Source organism: Merops nubicus, unplaced genomic scaffold (genome assembly GCF_000691845.1).
Source record: "Merops nubicus isolate BGI_N331 unplaced genomic scaffold, ASM69184v1 scaffold7370, whole genome shotgun sequence".
NCBI classification, from domain to species: domain Eukaryota; kingdom Metazoa; phylum Chordata; class Aves; order Coraciiformes; family Meropidae; genus Merops; species Merops nubicus.
Window position 1 is genome coordinate 2,847 of NW_008580797.1, and position 24,642 is coordinate 27,488.

The 24,642-nt window shown below is 36.7% G+C and overlaps 1 protein-coding gene across 1 annotated transcript in view; it reads right to left on the reverse strand.

Annotated features, from left to right (window-relative positions):
- Positions 1-720: 720 nt before the first annotated feature.
- ULK4 (unc-51 like kinase 4) overlaps positions 721-24,642 on the reverse strand; it is a gene marked incomplete at its 3' end in the record, with an annotated part of 34,199 nt that continues 10,277 nt past the window's right edge. Inside the window, exons 11-22 of the mRNA XM_008939885.1 lie at positions 23,321-23,420; positions 22,757-22,861; positions 20,690-20,750; positions 18,533-18,714; positions 18,019-18,065; positions 17,120-17,198; positions 13,227-13,334; positions 8,911-8,994; positions 4,626-4,787; positions 4,254-4,436; positions 2,095-2,222; positions 721-854 (exon numbers count right to left, since the gene is read on the reverse strand). Coding sequence (XP_008938133.1) covers positions 721-854; positions 2,095-2,222; positions 4,254-4,436; positions 4,626-4,787; positions 8,911-8,994; positions 13,227-13,334; positions 17,120-17,198; positions 18,019-18,065; positions 18,533-18,714; positions 20,690-20,750; positions 22,757-22,861; positions 23,321-23,420 — 1,373 coding nt within the window. The remainder of the gene's footprint in view (positions 855-2,094; positions 2,223-4,253; positions 4,437-4,625; positions 4,788-8,910; positions 8,995-13,226; positions 13,335-17,119; positions 17,199-18,018; positions 18,066-18,532; positions 18,715-20,689; positions 20,751-22,756; positions 22,862-23,320; positions 23,421-24,642) is intronic.

Here is a 24,642-nt window from a genome sequence, read left to right on the forward strand (position 1 = left end):
GACAAGACTTCAACTGCTATACCCAAGCAATTTTCTGTTTGAACACATAGGAACAAAGTTTGAAGTAGTTTATTATTCTGAAGGCTCCAGTACTAGTGAAGTTTGAGCAGATATTCACAAAATTGTCCAAATGCATATCCCTGGCACAAAAGCTACTTTACTGAAGCTTCAAGTCCTTATTCTGAAGTACAAAGGACAGGCTGAGGTAGCACAGATGTTCTCAGGGAAAATCTTTCTCTCTTTTCTTATGCATGAGCAAATCTGACATCTAGAACAACTCAAGTATGTAGGCTGAAATTTTCCAGAAAAATTGCCTGAAGCAGACAGTCAATGTCTACATTCCAGTTTAAGTGATTAACACGGACTCACAGACATGCCCTGTTGCACCTCTCTGTGGTTTATGAGGCATATTTGCTCCTAGGCTTTCCAAAGTTTGAAATATCTTTAAAACATTGATAAAACTTCTTGTACATCTGGGCCTTACTCCTGACCCAGTTGATGGGACTTACCATGCAACAAATAGAAGTCCTCAGCACAGGAAGTCCTGTGTTTCAACACAAATACCTGATTGTGACATCACTAAAACACCTCATGAAGCTGGTATCACACAACCTTTATGGAATCAGACAATGCAGTCTCCACCTATATATGTAAGGAGGTATTTGTTCCTTGAGGGAGTAAGCCCAGGTAAGATTTGTTCAGTTCCCCAGCTGGATTTACCTAGAATTCCTGGCAGCTCCTGCACAATGTGACAGATGAGAAGATCCAGGCATTTTGACAGGTATTCGCTGCTGCCTTGCTGCTCTTTTCCTGGCATGGTCTTTCTGCTGTCCCTTTCAATATACATCACCAGTCTGCATTTAAGCAAGTGCACAACATTACCTCTCACAACAAAAAAAATGACACTATACCTCAGAAATACTATTGAACCAGACTTTTCTGGTGTCTGTGGTTACAATCAAGATGAGAGATTAGTTTTGGCTCTGTAATTTTCTTGGAAATGTTAGACTTTTCCTTTCATATAAATCAAATTTAAAAACAACACAAATGATTGAGACAATGAACAAGAGGAAAGAAAACCTTAAGCTACTGTTAATAAATGTAACTTTACTAGTTTAAATGAATATACGAAGCTAATGTAAGCAGTGAGAAACCCTCTGCAGACTTAGACAGAGAGACTAATTTTAAAACCCACTTTATTTTGAAATATATGACCTATACATGCAATATGAGCAAAAGACTAAAGACATTCATTTTCAACATGTAAGAAATCCAAAAGCAAGAATGATTTAAATCAATGTAACAAGAGATCAATCTTCCCATCCAGAAAAATCATCCTACATAAATCAGAGTGCAGCCTATCAAAATGGTAGCACCAGTCAGAATGGCCACATTGAAAGTGATAAAAGTCCAAACCAGCCCTACATCCTTTCTCTAGAAAGCTGGTGTTCAACATTTCTAAAGACAAAGTCAGTGTTCTGGCTGCTAAGTGCTGCGTGGCTCTGTCGCTTTGCAGGATGACATTCCTCATTGTAAACCCTGGGAACTGATTTATTAGCCACTGGCTGACTTACAAGGGGTTGCTTTAATAATACACCTGGAACAGAATGCTTCAGGCAAGATTTGAAAATATTCATTTGAGTAGACAGACTTCCCTTTTGGGGCATAATATTGACATCTTTGTTTCACATTTGAAATCCCCTGGGGTCCCGTGCAAAGAACCATCAGTTGTTGGTGAGTGAAATTCATGGTCTGGATGTTAAGATTGTGCTGCAGTATTTTTATTTTAATACTGTTCTTATAATCAATGGGGGGTTTTTATACAAGTATGAAAATAACTTATTTAAAGAGCCTCAAGTGTAAATAAAAAAAAACCCTGAAGGACTCACAAACACAGAAATTCATCCCAGGGAGTGTCTATTTCCATCAAAAAGCCAATTTGCTCAATCAAATAAAAACTACCTAAGAATCCATTTTGCAGGATTAGGTCTCTAAACAACACATGAATATTATGGAATACTCCAAGTCACCTTATCCTTCCTGAACTGTGCTACAGAGACAAAGACAAACAATTATCTTTCATTATCACTTTACCTTGCTTGACAACTGAGTAGCAACATCTCCCTGTTGTGAATGAAAACTTGTAGCAGGACCAGAAAGGCTTTTGCTCGAATAAAAGTTGAAGGACTTTCAAGTAAACGAGTAATTGTAGTCACAAAATCCTTGGTAGAAATAAACACCAAAGGCAACTTCAGTGTCAAACTGAAATAAACACTGAATATAATTTGCTAGAGATCATGTTTGCAACAATTAACTACACCTTTTTACACAGACTGGAAAAGAACAGGAGAGTGGAAGAGCTGGCCAGCAAACCAACACATTTGCCTCTGATATAATTTTAACACTGTTTTCAAAAGCAGTCAGTGTAGATAGTAACCTACAGAACTCCCAGAAAAACAAGCTGTTATTAATTATTCTAGAGCTATTTTGTTGTATTTCGGTCATTTATTTTGTAAACAGAAGAGTTCCTCAATCTTGTGGTTAATAAACAAAGTGGTTAAAGCAAGTTTTTACATTAAGAAGACCCCATAAAGCCTCAAATTTAGTGGAAGATCATGTAGACTGAGTTTAACTGCCTGCTAGCATAAAGGGACCTGACAGAGCAAGCACAGGGGCACTGTGACAGACACACACAACTACAAACCAAAGCACATCTGACTATTTTTAGTCCTCATGCTCTGAAAAGCAAGAATATTTCAGTGCTCCATGGGGGGGTTACCCCGGGTTAAGACAACACTGTCAATTAAAATCTGCTGCATCAGACTTATCTGGGAATCTCCTAATAATCTGGCTTAAGGAAAAAATGTGGCATTTTGGAATTGACTTTTCTGGCTGGTCCAAGGACTGTGAAACAGCAACAGTTTATCCAAGGAAAACCTGAAGCATGTCTTTGCTGACCTGCAGAACTCACTACATCAGAAAAGCCAAAAATGGCTGAAATACTGTCCAAAACATTAATTATTAATTGTTCCACTGCTGTATGGTTCTCCCCACCCCTGCAACTGTTTGATGTCTCCATGGAGACTGGGCAGGGTAAGGACACTTTTCATTGCAAGTGAATGTGTTGTTGACTGCTCCAAGATTGTGAATTTATACTGGATCCTCTTAGTGATACTGGGAAGTAAGTTAAAAACAAATCACAAAAAGCAATGATGGTTCTGAAGTGGCTACACAAGAGGAAAACAGTTGGAGCACTATTTCACTACACAAGATCATTTGTTTCATTGTGTATTTTCAATTCCCTTTCTGTGTAAGGCCTCCATATTGAAAGTTGAGAGTTACAAAGACTTTATTAAAGACATATATTTTTATTAATTCATACTGTTATTGAAAAAAAACAACATCAGCTGTAGCTCCTTGTTCACATTCAGAACAAAGAATTGAAAACAGTAACTGAAATATGAGGACAACATTTCTAATGCATTTATAATGCTTTTTTTTTTCAGTGCTATAATTAGATATGAACAAAATAAAAAGAGACTATGGGCAATGGTGCAAGGAAGTGAAGAAAGGATGGAGTTGTGAGTGTATTGCTCTAACTATTGGAATAATTTTACTTATTAGCACTTAAGAAAAATTCAACCAAACAAATAAACATCCCACACCCTTATCTGACCTCTGGAAGAGCTCAACAGCATTCAGAAAGTTCTATTAATTCAGACATAAAGCAGAACCAGTAGTTTTATTCAGTGACACTAAAAAGAAAACCCAAAGTTCTTAAAATGCTGATTTCTGCAAGATGTTTCACTTCCAAATTGGCCTAAGGTCCTTTAAGGAGAGTCTGAAGTACAGCTTTAGATTCAGTCAGGACACTCATCATTTTCTCTTTTAAAAGTCTAGGAGAGCTGTGCCAAATAGCTGTCCTCATGCATTGTGGATTGTTTTTCCTTAGGGCCATTATCAGTTATGGTCAGGCTGGAGTCTCCTGAATTGACTGAATTCTAGCTGCACTAGCAATTTATATACCCATTAGTACCATTCTCTTGAAGATCTGTCAGAGAGACAAAAAACCTATACACCTCCTTATTTAGATTTTAAACAAATAAAAACCTAACAAACATACTCCTTATTACCTGTTCTTCAGGTACGTGTGTGTCACTGAGTGAAGCATTTCTGAAAACCCCAAACCACTACCAGAGACCATCAATTAGTGAAATTCCATGCCAGTGAATAATATTAATCTGAATTCAAACCTTTTCTTGAGTCAGCCTCTGTAGATGAATCCCACATGACAACATTGCTGAAAACATGGTGAGCACATACTGCTGAATTTTGCAAATGCCATTGGCCAAGGAATTCAGCACTGCTGTTAATCCCACTTTTTCAATGACACTCTGGAAAGCATGAGGTGAGTAACGAGTAATTCTGCATAAAGCCTGCAAAGGTGAAAAAAGACAGCACTTATTTAATGGGGTTAACTCACGAAAAATAATGGAGAATATAAACAAGGTTTTTTTCCAATAGTTTAGGAATACAGAGAATTCATACAGTTTTGTTCATAAGGCAAATATTAGGGGAAAAGGCTACTTATTTTTAGAGAGCTGGAATCCTTCTGAATTCCTTACTGAAACAGCAGTAATCTTCAAAGAATCCACTGTAGAATGTATGAAAAGGTGCCACAAGACAGGTCCAATTTCTCCTGTAATAAATCCTTGTGCATGGCACGAGAGTGTAGTGCAAACATTTTCAATGATCTTTGCTGCCAAATGGTTCACCACCCGCTCCTCCTGCAGGAAGGAGAGGACAGAAAACACACATGCCACCATTTCTAATGGTTCTGATTTCTTCTCAAACTGCTGCCCATGCCCAGGTTTTAACCTGTGTCTATTTTCTTAGTGTGGTTTCTTAGTTTTATTTGATTCTTGCCAAAGTCATTTCATAGGAAACCTCACCTCGTGATAGTGACATTTACAGATCCTACTTCCCCCCACTTCCTTTTCTATTGCAGAGACAACTTAATACAAGTAGAATTTAATACAAAAATCTTTCAGCTCTGAATGTTCATCCCAAATGAAACGTAGTTGCTAAAAGACAAAAAGGTTTTGGTATGTTAGAGGTGTTCCATGATCAGTTCTTTATGAATTAATGTCTGTGTATCAAAACAGGCTCTGAATAGCAAGGTTACAAGCTATAGAGTTAAATTAAGAAAAATAAAGTTAATTACATTAAACTCTCTTTATTCAGAAGAGCCAGCAGCCCTTTGGGATACAGCAAAAGCCTTCTTGCACCTGCAGTGTTTCCATAACTCTCTTCTCTTCCTCTCCAAAACAAACATCCTGACTGATGCTTAACAGAAACCATTGGGTCCCATTCACTACTTCAGTTCCTAAATTTTCGTAAGGGATGCCAAAACCTTCCTATTTTTAATACTAATCAAATAATTTTATCTGGAAATTCATTTGTGGAAAGCCACTGTACACGTAGATTTAATATCCACATAGTACTATTGATACTAAAATGTCTCCATGGGATCAAACCCATCATGTCAGAATAATCATGAGCCACCAGCCTATCATGAACATTGCAGCAGTTCTCTCTCAATAAGCTGTTACTGACTCCAATGGAAGTTGGACTTAATAAAGATCACTTTAAAATAGAGTCTCTACTTTGTCTCTTTCTTCTCCCCATCACCTCTTCTTTAGTATCTCTCTCTACCTCCTCCCCTGGCTTTCATTTGAGAGCAGAGTCTTTGCCCAGAGACCTGGAAGGTTCAGTGCTGGTGGTTTTTTGGCTGTGCATTGCCTCATATTATCTCAATCCTCAATGATGAACCAGTGAAGTCTTTCAACGTCTTCAATAGCATTCTTGAGTTCAGCAAGAGTGAATTTTAATAGAAGAAGGACAACCAATTTAATTTGTCAAGTCTACCTCATAGCCTGGCTTCACAAATAATTCATCATAATATCTGATTTCTTTCTTAAACTAATCTCCACATTATCCTACTAACCTTTGGATTTCTGACATTTATCTTCACAATCGGAACCACCAACAGCTGTGAGCAAGGATAATGAAACCTTACAGAAAGCAGAATAAAACCTCCCAGAAGTGAAGAACTTCATTAAAAATATATTCAATATCCACTCTTCCTTCTACTGACTTAAGTATTCTAAAATACAGACACTGATGCAGAAATATTTGGGAACTCTAGTATAAAGCTGTTAAAAATAAAAGCTGTAGTTGTCATTTTCATGTTAATCCTTCCTATTCTCCTGAAGAACTGCAGCTCTGCCCAAAATACTGAAAAGAAATACCAAAGACAATTCCCATCTAAACCAGTTTCCACTCTTCTATAAAAAGTCTTCTGTCGTCTTCCTTCAGATTTACAGCCCTGAAACCAAAAAGGATTTAGGCTTCTGGTTTTACACTTTTTATTCCTGCAGTATATTGTATTTTGTATATTTTGGTCTACTAAAGACCTAAATACACAAATACACGTGTTCACCAAAATTAAGCTTATAATAACTATTAATAAAGTATTTTTTGTATTTTCCTGTGAATTATGCTTCTGAATTTCAATCTTTCTTTTTTTGCATAGTTAAGGTAAAAATACATGGATTTATCAAACTGACTATATGCATTTAAAATCAGCTCCATAATTGCAATGATAATCACTCTCCTATATGAAGTGATTACTAGGAATGCCAGTTGGGACTCCACTGTTTCTTTAAACAGGCAGAAGCACTTAATAAATTCACTGTAATCCTATTGTTAAATGATAATCAAAGTGTTATACAGTGGATAATAGCTTTATGAATGTTAACAAATTTCCAGAAGCAATTAACAGCTTTTCTTTGCAAACTTTGGTCCTGAGGACATGCTCTGTTTCCTTTCAGCCACCGATGAGATGAGTTATGCCCTGTGCCAGATAGTCCTGAAACTTTGGCTAGAAAAAGGTCAGGTGTTGTCACAGTGCTCTAAAAACTCAGTGAGGCTGTCAGAGTAATTCCACTCGCTGCCACTTGAGATGCTCCATCTCAGCTCCTCTGGGATCTGTTCCTGAGCACTGTCTAAGCAACAAGACTTGTACCACTTTCTGCTTAAGCAGCTCTCTGGAAGGGAAGCCTGATCTAAGCCAGTATTTGGCCTCAACTAAAGGAGTCATCCTCTCGTGTTACCAGGATACAAACTGTGGTAGTGAACAGAAGTGGATCTTCAAGATGTGAGTAAAGCAGTTCCATGGAACAGTTAAGCTTTTTTGTACCATGAATTGTATCAAATGGAAATCTATGAACAGAACTGTATCAAAAACAACACATACTCTACTTTCACTGGGTTTAGACTTCAATTACTTTTATAAAATTAAAGATAAAGCTCCTAACTTTCAGTGATGTTGAACACTTGCAGATGTCTCTGCTTCCAGTTAAAGTCATGAATGCTTAGTGCAAATGAGTCTTAAGTGAGGAAGCAGGTATCAAAAGGGTAAAGATATGTATACCATGAAAAGAGCACTTCTAATTAAGTCTATTTACTCCAGTTTTGGGGGGGGAAAAAAAGGGCAAATCAATGTCTAAGGTTCTACCACTTTTTAAAAAAAATAACTGAAACTACTGGATATTTTTATTGATTGTCAAAAACTTAACAGTGCACTAGAAGCTTTGGAGGCACTGAAGATACAGTCACTACACTAACCAGAATACTGTCATGTTACTCCATGACAAACCTTGAGCATCCTGACAAACAGAAACTGCAGAAGTCCACAGCTGTGCTCAGCCAGCCTCCATGTAACTTCACATTTAGGCTCAATTAAATGTAATCCAAACTACTGCATGGGAAATGTATTTCTATTCAGTGGGTTTATTGTCAAGAAAAATATATCAGGATAAATTATTACAAAAAAATTGATGTTTCAGGACTGAGAAGTGGTTTTATTCTATAGGAAACAATTAATGTCTTATGAATGTCTTGATTCAGTTTCTTTACACTGAATATTCAGCAATAGCAAGTCTTCCATTACTAAATTTTTAATTAGCTTCTCACTAGTGTGCCTTAGAATGACATCTTACTCTACTTATGAGCTGGAAATAGTCCACAATACACATACAGTTGTGTGTCCTTGATCACCTGAAGGTTTGAAGACGTTAAAATGCACGTAGACTCTTCCTCCATTAATCACAATCTGTAGGCAATAAAGATCTCAAAAAAAAGGAAAAAAAGAGTATTTCTCCTGCTTTCCCCCCTCCAGCAACCTCTGACATGTTTTCTGCCTTAAGCTTTGCCTTAGGCAAAAATAAAGTCAAGTGTTCTCATACAAACAGTAAACGTAAACCCTCCACCCAGTTCTGTTTCATTTTACAAAATGGAACTATACCTGTGTTCTTCATCCCTCCTCCTAACACAGCTCAGTCAGCACCAAGAAAAATGGAGAATGTAGCAGAGCACAGGTATGAGAATAAAACTAATTACTACCTCTTGGCCTCAATAGAATGCTAACAACCCAGGAGGATAACAAAGCAGTTTTCAAAAACTCCTTATCAGGCACTTCAGAACAGAAAGCAAATCTTGCTCCGAGATTTACAGATGTACAAAAAAATCAAATTCCAAGTGCAGACTGTCAGAACATTCCTCACAAGAAAGCCACAGCCTTACTAAAATCCACGTTTCTTAACAGTAATTTACCATCCCATTTCCAAAAATACAAGTAGCAGTACATAAATGATGAATGCCCAGAGAACAGGACTGCATTTTTCTATTCATCTCCTGCTTGGGTCACGGTCTTATCACGATTATTTAAATTCCAGAGCAGTGCTTGGCTGACAAGGTACTGCAGTGCTGCAGGCTACAGCCCTCACACAACGCCTGAAGGGTTATTAGAGTGGAGAAATTCTACTGAGGAGATGGAAGGAGCCTTACCCCCTCCCGGAGACACCTCATTAGCACGGTGTAGGCAGCCGAGGGGACAGCCCCGCGTTCTCTGGGGGGGGCCCTTTTCTCCTCCTGAAACGAAGCCAATGGCACAAATCAAAAAATCACAATCATCTCAGTCACATGAAAAAATGGGTAACAGGTTCTTAATAAGGTTCATATTGTACACACTTCAAATTAACATATGCTAGAAGATCTGTTCAATTCCAGGGCAGTATTACTATTTAATGTTATTTCATTTGCAGCACAGAAATCGATATTTATTATTAGCTTATTTAAATAGTCTACAGAAGCCATAAAAGAATTTACCCTAATATTTCTGGTTTTCATTAATTCCTTCTAATACACACACGTGGAAAAATATTCTTTCATTCCCTTCAACCATTTTGATTTGTTCAGAAAGAGACAATTCATTATTAAGAGTAGTACTGCTTCTCTTCAAACGTGATTTAATTATACTAAACAAGCAAAATTACTTTTGTCTGGCATCTAAAGGAAAAGTAAACTTACTTTGGAAAAAAAAAAATAGTCAGAGCCATACAAGGAGATAGAGTGTTTAATAAAATTTACAGTATGATCCAGCCTTCAGTACTTATCAGCCTTCTTCTAAGATCTTTATGGGTATTTCCTTGAAGTCACTCTGTTAGGCTAATTCACTGCAGGGCTTTGATTCTTCCATTAGAATTTAATGAGCTCATTTAAGATTTAATAACACAGAGATACTAACAACTGAAAAAAAAAAAATAGTTTCTAATGACAGGCATTGGATGGTGTGAAGATGACAGGCCATGGTACCAAGGTGTAGCTTGTCTTAAGTAGACAAAGGACAACAAGCAACAATTTCTTCAGAAATTAAACATTTCTTGCATTCAACTGATTATATTAGCAAGTTATTTTTAGCATTCTAATTAACTGTTTGTAATAAAAAGCATAGGAAGGACAAGGTGAGGGTTAAAGATGCTGAAACAAATTATACTTTCTAAATTTCCTTACATTTGAGTGGCTTACACTAATTCAACACACATGAAGTGACAGTGTCAGACATTAATTAAAGCATGGCACATAAGCAGGGAAAAACTCTTACTGAATTGCCTGGCAAAATTCATTATTTATTGAAAATAAATCAAAACATAATCTGCAACATAAATCAATAGAGAAAATTAGTTTAAGTCTCCCATTTTAAAGCTTTATTTCTGCTAACTTTGTATTGGGATGTATAGAATGATTTCCCCTGGAAGTAATTTACAGACAATGGTAGTAAGAGTGATTTGACATCCAACAGACATCAGAATTACCACAGCCCATCTCCCTCATGTCTGAGCAACAACACGTTGCCATTGAACCACAGTTTGCCTTCCAAGACTAGTGGAAAAGCTTAAGGAAATGCAGCCCAAGTTTCAAAGAAGCATGGGAGGTGACTTTCCTTCCCAGCCTTCTGCAGTGGCATCTCCTCCACGTGGAAAAGGCAGGAGCAGAGCAGGAGAGAGCTCAGATGACAGCCTGTGCTGCAGTTGGCATGAGGCTTTCTCTCATTTTGCTCATCTCCTTTAAACAGCAATTCTGCCCAGTCTTTCTGTAACCATACACACTAAATGCACTGTAAAATAAAAACTCCTAAGAAATAGTGCAGTCCTGAAACTTGACTAGTTCTTCCATTCTTCAGGCTGATTAATGGCTTTGTGCAAGGTTTAATCTCTAGTTAGAAACAACAGGAAAAGGGCATATGAAATACAGCATGATTCTTAATTACCTAAACACACCTACACAGTTTGATTTTCAAAAAAATGTAAAGGTATCACCAGACATGGGAATTTTCTTACTTTTTGCTCATAGCCCACGTTTATTTTGATGTAACTTTAGGTTCTGCACCCTAATAACACCAACAGCAGAAAAAGAATAGAAGCATTACATAGAACTTGAAAGTTTTCCCTCCAGGCAATTAGCTCAAGAGTAACAGAACAACCTCCCCAGGGTCTGCTCATGCTACTTGTGAATTGCTCTTGGCTTCTGTTTGGAAAAAAAAATGCAGAGATGGAGCCTTAGATCTCACTGATGAGATCTCATATGCAAATACACACAAAATATCAGAGTTCAGGACTGCAAGGAACCATTATGATTATCTGGACTGCCCTCCAGTATTTTCTAAGCTAAGAAGTAAACCACTAATCTTATACTTAACCCAATGAATCATGCTGCACCTAAAGAGCTGAACTTCATTTCAAGTCTGTGTTAGTTTGATTTGCAAAATGGTCACAGGAAAAAGAAATCATCTCTATCATTATTTAATATTAAGATTGTGGCTGAACCTGGAAACTCTTCACAAAACCCCAGAGGAAAGATAAAAACAGCCACACACCCATAAACTTACAGTATCAATGATAAATATTTAGCAGCTTGATAAAACAAGCAGGCTGAAGAGCAAAATGGAAGAAAACAAGGGAAACAGAAGAAAACCACCAATATTTTGTGTACACTTCATAATGAATTAGGTGCAGTTACAATTTTTTTTTTCTTAAATTAATCAAGGCATAAAGCTTTGCTGTTTAAAGACTAACTGGGAATAAAATTCCTTGTTTCATCTTATTACAGCACCACTGACTTGGTATGTGATCTTGGCAAGGTCATTCAATGCCACTGTTCTGCAGTTTAATAAGCAACAAAATGCCTACAACACTACGGTACCCTGAGGTTAAGGATGTGCAGAATGAGAAATTAAAAGCTTCATAAAGGGCTACAAATTTAAAAAATTAAGTTGGTGTCTCCAAGCATACAAATTACACTGATATTTTTCAAATTTTACTGAGACAGAGTACCTTGAGTTCATGTGTATAGACCAGGCTTAAATATTTCTCCCCATTCTCTAGTCATTTCTTAGTTATAACTCAAAGCAACACAACCCTTTACTATGGCAACTCCATCATGTATTTAAATAGCTTTTCCTGAAACAAGTTATCATGCTTCAAACATTGTGAAGTTCATAAACACATATGGATTCAAAAATTTGTCTGTTCACGTTTTCAGAAGGAAAAAAAAAAAAATCTATTAGGGTCAGTACATGCAAGAAATTTTGCTGCTATAGAGCCAGTGTAAACAAATTTGTTTCAAAGTTTAATTTCAGGATAAAAATCAAGCAGTGCAAAATACTCTCAACAAATGTGACTTTCCAGTTGGAGTGTTACATTTTTTTGGGTTTATTACTGGTTAAAAATACATAGTTTGCAATCTGTTTGATGATGCTAAGTAGAAATCTTTTCCCCCAAGGGAAATTAAGAAACTATAAAACCAACTGTGACTGGGGCTGTACTTTCCATAACAATCTGCCAGTGTAAGAACAAGTTCTGTGACTGTGTCTGACAAATATTTTGGCAACAGTCTGACCAAAAAAAGGACTCCACTTGCTAACCTATAAAACTAAGGCACCCACTACGTCTCGTAGAACGTGCAAAGGAGCTAGATGAGGAGGACAATAAAACCTGGAAGTTCAGCACAAAGCTGTAACCACAGTGAGTCAAAATACAGCCCCATGTGGTACTTCCACTCCTTTGTTGAGTGGCCTGGCAGCCTGTTCACTGACATGGTGCCATTCAGAGCCATCAGCAGCTGAAGCAAAGGCTTCAGAGAAGCTAGGGACAGGCTTTTCCTCTTTGGAGTCACCCTCATTCTTCATAAGTAAGAAAGTATTTTACTCTTTGAATAAGGAAGAAGAAAGGCCAGGGTTTAGAGGAGCTGTTATCTTCAGTTCCTACTATCAACACTATTTCTTTTCTACAAATAAATTGCTTATTTTTAATGTGAATCTACTATCTCCAGGCTGAAGGTTTAAGTCAGTTCTAGTCAGGAATCACTGTCACTCCACTAGGCAGGATCATTCCACTCCCTTTTCCACAGCACTGTGCATCCAGCCATCCTAGGATAAGCTCCAATATGGACTAGATATATTCATTTGATATATTAATTTACTGATACCATAGTTTGTCCTGACATGTCCAATCTAACCAAAGCCTCTAGCTAAGATGTTCTAACCCCTAGATCTGCCCCTTGGAGGCCAGCAGTCATGAGGGTGACTGATTAAATTGTTTTGTGGAGTTAAAACTCTCTACTGGAAGAAAGCATTTTAATTAATCTCAGATTAAGTACAGGATTGGACTAATGGGTTTCTTTAAGTAGAAAAGTATCACAGAATATAAAAGGAAAAGAAACTGCTGAGGATACAAATGACAAAGAAATTTGGGTTTTTTGTCTACTTTTCCATGGGAATGTTTTTCATATTAGTTAAATTTGTACAGATTACTTGAGAGTCTCACCTTGCTGGCAATGAGGTAAAGAAGCTCCCCAAGTGCTGGTAGAAGGCATTGTTTCAATTTGCTGTTTCTGAAGTTCTCTCTGATGATTTCAGTTAAAAGTATAATTGCCTAGAATAAAACAATAAATCATAGAACCACACAATCTTTTCTCCAAGCAAAATGTACTGTTAAAGGTAGCAAGCTTTATCTGAAATGTCACCTTACTGATACAGGCTTCACTTATGCTGAAGAGCCATGTGCTAAGGATTTAGTAAGCATGGGAGGACAAGAAACAAATATTACAAAATGACTTATATATGCCATGTGAAGAAAAATGCAATAAGCAAATAGCTTAGATGACAAATTGTCAGCTATCCATTCTGTCCTTCCCCTCAGGACAATAGATCAGGAAAAAAAAAACCAACAGTCTATTTGCTGTTACTGTGTTTCTGTCAGAAGACTGAAAATTTGTCCTCACCATCAGGTTACAAAAAGAACAAATAACCACCCCCCAGTGCTGTCTCTTATGGAGATACTAAACCAGAAGATAGGAGACACAGCTTTAAGAGTTCACATCTCCAAGCTTGCTGGCAGCTCACTGTGTGAGAACTGGACATTGCATTTTAAGTTTTTATACTTCAAGAGCTTCAATTTGCAACCTAACATTTAATGTTGGACTCATTCAAGAAGCCAAGGACCATTTAGATACCACATGTTAATTATAATAATATAAAAACTGGAAACAGTCTTCTTAATCAAAGTAGAAAGATGTACTAAAAGTTTGACTTTCTCCCCTTTTTCTAAGGTAATGCTGTGTTTATTAACTGATTTTTCTCCCTGCTTTCAGAACACTTCTTTCAATGTTATTCAAGACCTTTGAGTAGCCTGCCAGTCTGGAGAGAGCTTCACTTTCATACTGAAGAAATAAATATATCAATAGTTCTCAAAGCTTCTAATGTATCAGCTTGAGAATGTAGTAGTCAGGTTGGTTCAAGTGGAGTTCTGCACTAAATGATGAACATACAATGACAGCACCTTCTCCTTTATTACATTTGCTCTCTACAGCTGAACAGAATTACTCTTGCTTTTGTGCTGAAACACCTATTTTGAGAACTACTTTCAGTGTGGAATCAATACCACGACAAGTACCTCAGCACTGTGGCATGAACAGACATTAGCCATCCTCTCCACTTTGCCTCTTCAGACTGAGGGTGAAAACCCCATGAAATAGTATTTACATTCTTCTTTTGCACCTATAATATCTAATTTCCCAAAGCATGGTTAATAAAGTGGTAAATTTTGATGACATGCTACCTAAATATACATTTATGTATGCAGTCCTAAAATTCTCAGAATCCTATGTCTTATTAAATAAAATGAGTATTTAGTAAACCATTCCTTTACTCACTTACACTAAGTTCTGTTTTGCAAAACTTCCATTTAGTAAGGCAGCCAAACTGTTTTTAACTTCAAATCCACTGGGTAGATTCTCCACCTTCTGTGGGTTTTCAGTTGTTCATTAATTTTAAATTTTAGATTCTTAATATTAATGACAATGAAATCAAACAGCAATATTTGATATTGGTGAACATAAATTACTCTCACTATCCTTCAGGATTTTAGGACTGGCAGACCTAATTATTGTTTTTATTTTTCAGTGATAAGAAGAGGAAGTCATTCTCCTGATATTCCAAACCCTACTTTTTTCTCATGTTTGAACAAAAAAAAAAGTGGTAAAACAGAGTTAATGAAACTCAAGCTAAGACATTATTTCCTCTCCTGTGCAATAACACAAACTGCCCAAAAGCTAGCCAACACTGCCAGAAAGTCAAGTTGTCATTAAAAAGGGAAAAAAAAGCTGATTTATTAAACAAGAGAGAAGAAATCTGAGCCATAAGATCAGCAAAAGCCTTGCAATAAAATTTGTTATTTTAATTTTAAATAGGTCAGGAACAAATGGCCAAATGAAACCATTTTTTATTTGGATCTCTTTACAATATTGGCAGATGTGGATAGAGCTAGAAAGAGGAATTACCAGAGAGATCAGCTAGGAACATGATTTAAAATTGGCATTCTGAATGAATTTCTTTTCTTTTTTTTAAGTGATATGATTTTTTTTGCTACTGTGACCTACATACTGGGATACAGCAGCAGAATCAAGCCAGTTCACAGTGCCATGGTTCCACAGTTGTCTAGGCTGTAAAACAGTTTATTTGTATTTTATTTTTGAGTTTTAGGGACCTCTGGTGGTTACCTTCCAAACGAATCACTATTCACCAACTACCTCAATAAGAACTTTAAAAAAAAGCCTTTAAAAATGGGGAAACCATTAATTCTTAAGAAAACCCCAAGAAATTAAAGGCTTTTGGCATACAGCATTTGAAAGCTTGCTTTAGCCTGTGAAATTAAGGGCAGGGCTTCTTTTGTCTCCTAAAGTTATCTGGGTTCAAGACTTAATGGTTACTCCTGTTTAACAAACTATTTGAACAACAAAAAGGTTAGTGCTGCAGATTCAACCTCAAAGATAGAGGAACTATCCTGAATTAAATGTATAACTGAGTGACAGACAGTCAGGGGGCAGAAATAAAGAACCAGATTCCAACATCTAAGAGCCAGCAGTGATGTCCTGCACAAGTCTCTATGTCCTACAGTACTTTAAAGATACAAAAGCAATGCCAAATAACTGCCTAAGTGCATAATAAAGGAAGAAAGAACTGCAAGGGGGCTGAGATTGGGTGATAAAAATTAGATGCTCAATGTAAAACTACTTCCATCTATTGCTTTTACACACACAAACACACCAGGATCTCCATTTTCTTGATGGTAACTGGGATGCTAGAGGAACTATCTCTGAATATTTTGGTGCTAAACACCAAAACAAACACCTAGAGCCAAAAGTAGACTCCTCAAAATTACTTTGGAGTATTTTCACTGGAACTTTTAAGCTAAGTATCAGAAAAATCTGCCACATACAAGAGCATGCTTAAATTCTGACCTGGAATTCAATTGAAAGACTTTGGCCAAATTTGAATGGCTGTACCTGTAAGGATTCTGTAACATTAAAACAATAAACTAACCCCCTAGGTAATAACAATGTTTTGAGTGCAGCTTTTGCTACAGAATTCAAGTGTTAAGCAAGATACAGCACAGTAATCATAACAATTCTTAATATTCATTAAGAAGAAACCAGAGGGACCTGGAACACCAAAAAATTTGAGCTCTGCACAGTGTGGAGGCATGTTTGCTATGTGTGGTTGGTGGCTCCTTTTCACATTCAAACATCAGTACTTTCAAGTTCTGATGTCACCTCATGAAGCAGACAATGTCATGTTCACACTTTAAACAGATATTGAATACCTTGACTTGTGTGTGTGTTACATGCAGAAAGGACACTGAGATCAATTGGTCTAATTAGTCTTCTGTTTAAGTCAACTACTAAGCATGCAAAATGAAAAAAGGGTGAAAAGTGTTTTTCTTCTGTACAGAAAACAACCTGCCCTTCACTACAAGGAATCTCACATTAGTCCTGTCTCAATAACTTCTTGGGAAAAACAGATTTCTAAGAATTTTTTGCACTATTTTTACACTAGTTATAATAATTACCTTTCAGGATAACCAAATATCTTAACATTTTCCTGTTACACACACAGGTAAGAAGCATGACAGTGACCACTTAATTTTCTGAAAAGGAGAGGAAGAGGCTGGAACTTTATCACTGGTTCTGCCACAGGTGAGTAGAGATCAGACCCATGACTACCTAGAAGTTTATATGCTTGATTAGCTGTATTCCTATTGACACACATGAGAGAAAATAAAGCAGCATTCCAAACAAGCTGTGAAAGTTTTGGACATAAATAGTAAAAGCATCAATAAAACTCCCCCCACCCTGTCCAAAACAAAAAGGAGGCAGTTACCTCAGAGACAGGCACATGTTCTCCCAGCTCAGATGTGTGCAATGCCAGTAACCCAATCACTCGAGCAGCTTTGGCACGTCTGTGTAGCAAATCAGGGTTTTTTTGTGGATATAGAAAAAGCATTTCACAAACATCACAAAAACAATTACATCTTATTTATATTTTATGGATTGCTAAGGGTGGGAAATATTGGAAGAGTTATTTGCAGCTCAGAGCTTCTTAGAAATAATTTGATGATGCAAAGGAAATAAATATATCTTTGCTCAATTTAGCAATAAATCCATGCATAAAGACACTTCTTCCCTTTAGCACTGAAGAATGAAGATTCTTTAGGTTGTTATATTCTTACTAACCAGCCATGCTCATGTTTGGTTTTCTTATAACAGAAAAAAAACCTACAAATCATTTTAAACTTTTTAGTGTAGCTGACAAAACACAGCTTAAATCTATATCAGCAAATCAGTTTTAAATCTTTCATTACAGAAAAAAAACTGGAATAATAAAATCAACATTGATGAAACAAACAGCAGAGGGCACTATCACACTGAAATCTCTACAACAAGTGTTTAAATTTAAACAAATAATTACAAGAAAAAACTACTATTGTAGCTGGTTTACCACTACTGTGATGTGGGCTGGTTTATTCAGTGATTTAAGTAACACTATTTGATACAGTAAATTATATAACCCATAAATAAAATTTTAGAGATTGTCTATAATCTTCAGTCCTGCAGAACACATAATCAACTGACTATATTAATTCATTGCTAAAAAATTCCATGTTATATACACCAAAATACTGCCAGTCAGCTACCACAGCAGTCCAACAGGCTAAAACACTCCTCAAATATCCTGTTAAATCAAAATTCCATATCTGAACAAATTCATCTGTTACTTACATATCCCAGTTGGCAGCTGCACGAAGCTGCTGCAGCAATATTGGAAACTAGTTTGAAGAAAATAAACACCAGTGAATTTCAGGGCTTGGTGAAAGTTTCAAGTCCTTATTGCTATTCTTTACTGACACATGGCCAAATAAAACTCATTCAGCAATTGAAACATGCCAGAGAAGGCTGGAAAAAGTTCACTTCATGATTTTACAAAGAGTAACATTTCATCATGTATTATTTCACACTCTCCATCAAGATCAGTTTTTACCCCAGACTCTTTAGTAACACAACAAATCTATAGATAAATGTATCTGAAATCTAACAGAAAGGATTATTTTCCCTCAGCATTTTTAAAAAAGCTGTCATGGAATGTAGTCTTTCCCCCCCCCAATATTTTGTACTTAATTGGCATTATTATTTTTGCTAGCACACCAAGGATTTCTTGAAATATAACTAAAAGCAGCTCATTTTTGCCATGGTGTATGCACAACCCTGTTGATTCTTTCAGAGCTTTATTATTTACCAGCTGAGAGCTCATGAGCCTGCTTGCAACTTCCTCGTGGACAGCCAGAGTGCACAGGTAGTGCAGCAAGTTCAGTTTGGCACGTGCTGCTCCTGTGTTCTTCTCAGTGGAATCAAGCAGGGAGCAGACTTGTTCCAAGAAGTCATTCCAGTCCCTCTCTGTCACTGATGACAGCTTCTCAGCTGCCCAGAAGAAGCAAACAAATAGTTAAAGATTATGGATCTTTAATGTTGCTTTAACTCACCATAAAGTAACACCAACATGAACAGATTCCAAAGTTTGGATCCAGTTATAATTTTAGTACTTAAAACATGAAATAAACTTGTTATAATTCATGTCTGAAAATTATAGAAATTAAAAAATATTACAAAAAGCATAAAAATATAGCAATAAAAGCCTCAATGTTTTTGAAAGTGCAACTTGGTAAGTCCTTGGACTTCATTTAAGTAATCATTTACTGGTATTATATTTAGGAAAGGTAGTTGCTGTCCCTAATCACTATAAATTCTTACTAAGAAAGTGCAGTTTCATTGAAGTAAATTTGAGGCAAAATCAAAAGCCAGCAAAATCTCCTCAGAGTCAGTAAAGTGAGAATGTGCACAGTTACTCCTGCAGGTATGTATCCACCTAGTTAAGCCTTAGTAGCATCAGAACACAGATGACTTGAGGGGGAACACAAAGAAGTCATCACTAGGATGATTAACATAAATCCTGTGGTTCAATTCACTGACCCCTGTACATGAACAGAGATTTTTTTAAGAGATTTTTTCAAGACTTCCCTGCTAGTCTCAGTGGATCACTTCACTCTAGCAGCCATCCATTCCCTCAGCTTTGATTTATTAATAACTTATCTGCCATCCTGAAATGCTTCAGTACAGAATATTTCAAAGCATATCTTCTGTTACTCCCATTTGACACTTAAGTAACTAATGAAGGCAACTATAATTTACACTAGTAAAAGCAAAAAGAGATTTGGATTTCAGGTCTGTAACTTCATTTTCCCATACTGTCTTTAATCATTATTGACAAGCTGCATCAATTTAGTCTCTTCAAAACCAATCAAGAAAGTTGCCCAGAAAAAAGCTACAACCCTGAAAGTGTTATAACCACAAACCCCATATTAAACAACTTATCAGAACAGCAGTGTGATAAATTAGCTACTTAAATGTGTAACCACAAAACCCATCTTAAACAACTTGTCAGAACAGAAGTGTGATAAATTAGCTACTTAAATGTGATATAAAATAAAACACACACACACACACACCCCTTCAGCATTAGAATCTGACCATTTTTGCCCAGGATGTTAGCCAAATTAAAAATATTTTCTGTTACTACAGTCTTGGCTGGGAGACAGGGGGATGTTGTGATCCTTCCCAGCCAGCAAATTTCTTGAACAAATTCACCCTCCAAAAGACATACTTTATTGAAAGAAAAAAGGAACTTTTATGCCTAGAAAGATGTGCTATGTGAATTCTAGGAGGACTAGAATCTGGTTGGCATCCCTCTTCAAGCACAGCAAAGTGTAATAATACTTCCTTAAACAGATGAAAGGAAATGTTCCAGGGGAAGAAACGCTACACTCATGACAATGAGCAGCCTTTTGTTTTCAGAAATAACAGCAGCCTTTCTAGGCATTAAAAACTGACCAGAACAAAAAAACAACCCCCACACAACCCCACACTGCCTTCTGGGAACATGGTTCCCATAACATCTCATAATTAAAGGTGGGACTGGGAAGGCTGCCTGGTATCGTGGCCAACCAAGACCCCACAGTTTAAGATCCTCTTTTCATTTGCTTCTCTACATTTGTCATTTTTTTTGTCTGGCTGAATATTTGAGTTAAAACATGCCAGTTGTTGACAAAAACAACACAGGGGAGAAAACACTGTTTTTCTCACCCTGAAACAGTGTTGATTGTCTCATTTTCAAAGCTTTTGAGCATGGGCTTGTAACTGAAAGCAGAAGAGAAAGTAAGGGTGTAGAACTGTTAACACTTGAAAAGTCTATCCAAAATTGGTCTAGCTAAAAATGAGATACATGCAGCCTGAGTTTCAGAACAGTTCAGAGTTCTGCTGCTGTGACAGCTCATCATCTGCAAAGGGAGGCTAGGGGTCCTTCTGACAGCAAGTTACACCAGCATCAGCAGATCCACACCTGAATAGGCTGGGACATGTAAAGTTTTCAAGTCAAATCTAACTGGCACTTGCTTCATTATCTGCAAAAACAAAGCACATTACAACTAGGTTTAGTACATTTCTGGAAACCTTTCACCTGAAAACAAAGATGCAAAAATTGTACAGGATGGGTGTACAAACCACTGCTCACTACTGAGGCATTTGCTATTGTTTTCTGGTATGGATTTCTTCCAAGCAGATATTTGAAATTTAACTCTATGTTTTGAATATAATTAAATTGTTGGTATTTCCATTTAAGTGATTTGTTTTTTTTTAAATGGGAATACAAAATCATAGTGGTTTTTTTTTCAGTTGATATTTTTATCTTGCTTATATCATGGAAAAATCCTTGCATTTGAGTTCCAAAAGCTACAGAAAGGAACTTAGCAGCTGAGATATGAAATATTTTAGTAATTCATTGCCATATAGTAAATAGATCTATGTGTACACTAGATAATTCTAGACTATAAAAAGTCACATTATCACCACCTAATCATTCATAAGTTAGGGTGTTTTTTTTTCCCACCCCCCAACACATCATCTGGTATGTCATGGAATTGGATGCCTGCTCAGTGATGGAGCATCTGAGTGTGATTTTCAGTAACTAAAGCATACAAAAAAGGCAACTGTACATGGGAATTTGGCCTCTGACAGATGACACCCAGGTGGAACTCGAGAGAGCCAGTTGCTAAAAAAAGTCTTTGCTTCCACAGATCTGCAGGACACAGGGAAATTTTACAATACAAGTTGACATTTCAGCTTTTAGAACTGCCAGCATGTAGCAAATGCCTTTGAGGAGATGAAGTTGCCAGCTCTTCAGCTTTACCAGGTGTCAGTATCACTCTTCAGGCTGGAGATCCCCCAGCAGGCAGCGACTCCCAATCCATGTCCCTGGAATTTCATGGGCTGTTGCACTGATTCTGAGTCTGGCATTGCACAGTCAGGAGATTAGTCTGAGTGCACTTTAGTAAGTACACACATCCCTAAGCTCATCTCTTCCCCTTGCAGTAAGAAGAGAAGTGGTGAAAGGCTCAGGCTTTCTGTGGAGTCCTGAGACAGAGAATTTACAGAGGTGGCATTCAAATGCATAATTACCTTTGGAATTCCCCACTGGGAACAATGTCCTGCACCCCAAGCACATTAAAACAGTATTGTTGGGCAGTGCCTTTATCCAGCTGTGCAATATTTTTAATTTTTGAGAGTTTTAGGAATCCCATTAAAGCAAACAAGCTTGTTACACCAAAGCAATAGAGCAACTAAAAGCTGCAAGACATTCTTCATGAGTCAGATGCTCACTCCAGTGAAAAATCTTCTGTTCCCTGCATCCAACACTTACTGAGTAAAGTTGCTAAAATGATTTCATTTTTTCTAGGCACAGCAGTGGAAGGAAGACAAAAGGGGCTCTTGCCTATCATTCCTTCTACCAATAGCAGCCATGTGGCCACACATGCACATCACACTGTCAGTGCACAGCTATGACTCTTTCTTGGGCTTCCCTTCACTGTCAGGAATCAATCTCTGCTCAAGAGAACTCATCACAAACTGTTAGAGGACAGAAACTGGATGGGCAATTCTTCTAACTTCAGGTCTTCTTCTCCAGAGTTAATATTTATTAGCAACATTATCGTTTCTGAAGTTTAAAGAGAAACAGAAATTCCTCTGTAAAGCTCTAACTCCTAACCTTGAAGGCTTCACAGATGGCCTTGTTTGGAGTATACCAAAACACAGTTTTGTATTCAATTAAGAAACAGGTATCAAAGCAAGTTATCAGAAAACAGATCTACAAAAGCATTTAGTAGCTTCTATTTCTTGTAAGACATTACTTAATATTAGTATTCAATTCCAAAATAACTCAGTTCTCCAAATTAGTAACACAATAGGATTTTAAAAGACTGCCAAAAAATTGAGAGCTTGCCAGATGACTGGGTGGAACTGCTCTTAAATAAGAAATTTGAGACAGGAAAGGAGTTTCACCCTGATTAAAGATTTATCTGCAAAAATAGCCTCACCCACAAGTTCCTGGATCTTATATTTTGTTTTGCTGTACCTTTGGATTGTCAATGATGGGTGTTAGGATAAGATCAGACTCAGTGTAAATGAGCTCTTTCACTGTTGACTCCACGTCCTGCTGACTTGAGCATGGATTTTTAGCCTAGAACAAGAACAAAGTTTTTTCAAAAACTGTATGGCACAACAAAAAAAGGAAGTGTTTTTGTTTCCAGAACACTTCATTTCCACATTATACCACACAGTTTGACCACATAAACAACATATTCTAAATTACTTTATGAAGTAGCAGATAGGGTCAACTAAAGATTATGATAAAGAAGCATGCTGTAAGAAAAAGCACCAGGTCCAAGCAGGCTGAGAGGAAAGAAGAAAGCATTATCCCATTTATACACTGGGAAAAAAAAAAGGAGACTAAGTCTCTTTCTTTACTTTTACATCTGAAGTTCTGCAAATATTTTTCAAATAACCTGCCCTCTGTAGGAACTGCTTTCCTGTTATGACTATGGAAGAATGGGGAAGAAAGTTTACTTTGCCACAGAATCCAGGCTAAAATTCTAACTATCAAGAAAACACCATTTCTTAAAAGTATTTTTCCACTCACCTTTTTCAAGCATGAATCTTTTTGTGGAGAATTCTGGATCTGGGATGTAGCAGCATCACTCAGTTCTACTGCTATGCTAGTTCTAGGTGTGGGACGAGAGCTGAAACAAAAGAAAGAAAAAGGAAAACAAAACCAACAAAGAGATGAAGTTTCACTGCAAACCACTTTTTTGTTGCTCTTGTGAAAATTTCATGCCCTACAGTAAACTTCCAAAGCTGACAAGGACAAATGATGATATGCCTGACCCCTCCACTACACATGAACTCTGAGTCTTTAAATGCCTTCTGACTAGGTTGGGATTTGTTTGTCAGAAATGGGAAGGCCTGTGTGGTTTGGGGTTTGTTTGGATTTGTTTTTTTTCCCCTGTTGTTAAATCCACACAATTTGATTATTTTTTCTCATCCCTAGTCACTCTCCAAACTGGATGGAGAGATAAAACAAGATTATCTTAATTCTTAAGAACAAACAACATATGAAGAGAATTACTTTGACAATAAATTGCAATTTATTTTATGTTCTGACTGCCAACTCTTGGCTAAGTCATGAGAACTAAAAACTGCCTAATTCCCATATATGAATGTGAACTGGGTTTACTACTCAGTTTCCCTTTTCAGAAATCCTCTCTGTTAACTAGAAAATGAAGGAAGGAGAGACCAGAACACTGTAAATAAATTGTGATTTATTTTATGTTCTTTCTTTCTGACTCCCAAGTCTTGGCTAAGTCATGAGAATGAAAATCTGCCTAATTCCCATATATGAATGTGAACTGGGTTTACTACTCAGTTTCCCTTTTCAGAAATCCTCTCTGTTAACTAGAAAATGAAGGAAGGAGAGACCAGAACACTGTAAATTTGTGATTTTCATCAAGCTGCTAATGAACTTTTTTTGTAGTATACATTAAATTGTTTAAAAGCAACTTAAGAATTATGAACTTTTTTTTTTGTAGTATACATTAATTTAAATTGTTTAAAAGCAACTTAAGAATTATTAAAATTGGCAGGCCAGGAAACTAATTTAATCAACAGTTTCAAAGGAACATGTTTTCTTGATTAGCAGAAAGTAATACACATTTAGTTGCAACTCAGTTTTATCTGCTAGAAAAAGCAACTAAATTAAAAATATAAACTGCAAACAAAAGGAAAAATACTTATGAAAATCAATGATCCAAGGACTAAAATAGTTGTTCTCATACTTGTTTTCTTAAAAAGGCATCTTTTATCTATTTTCAACAGAAACTTAGAGTAAAATGAAGGAGTGACAAAATATTACCTATTAGCTGCATAAAACTGCATAAGATGTTCTAACTTTTATGTTAAAAAAAA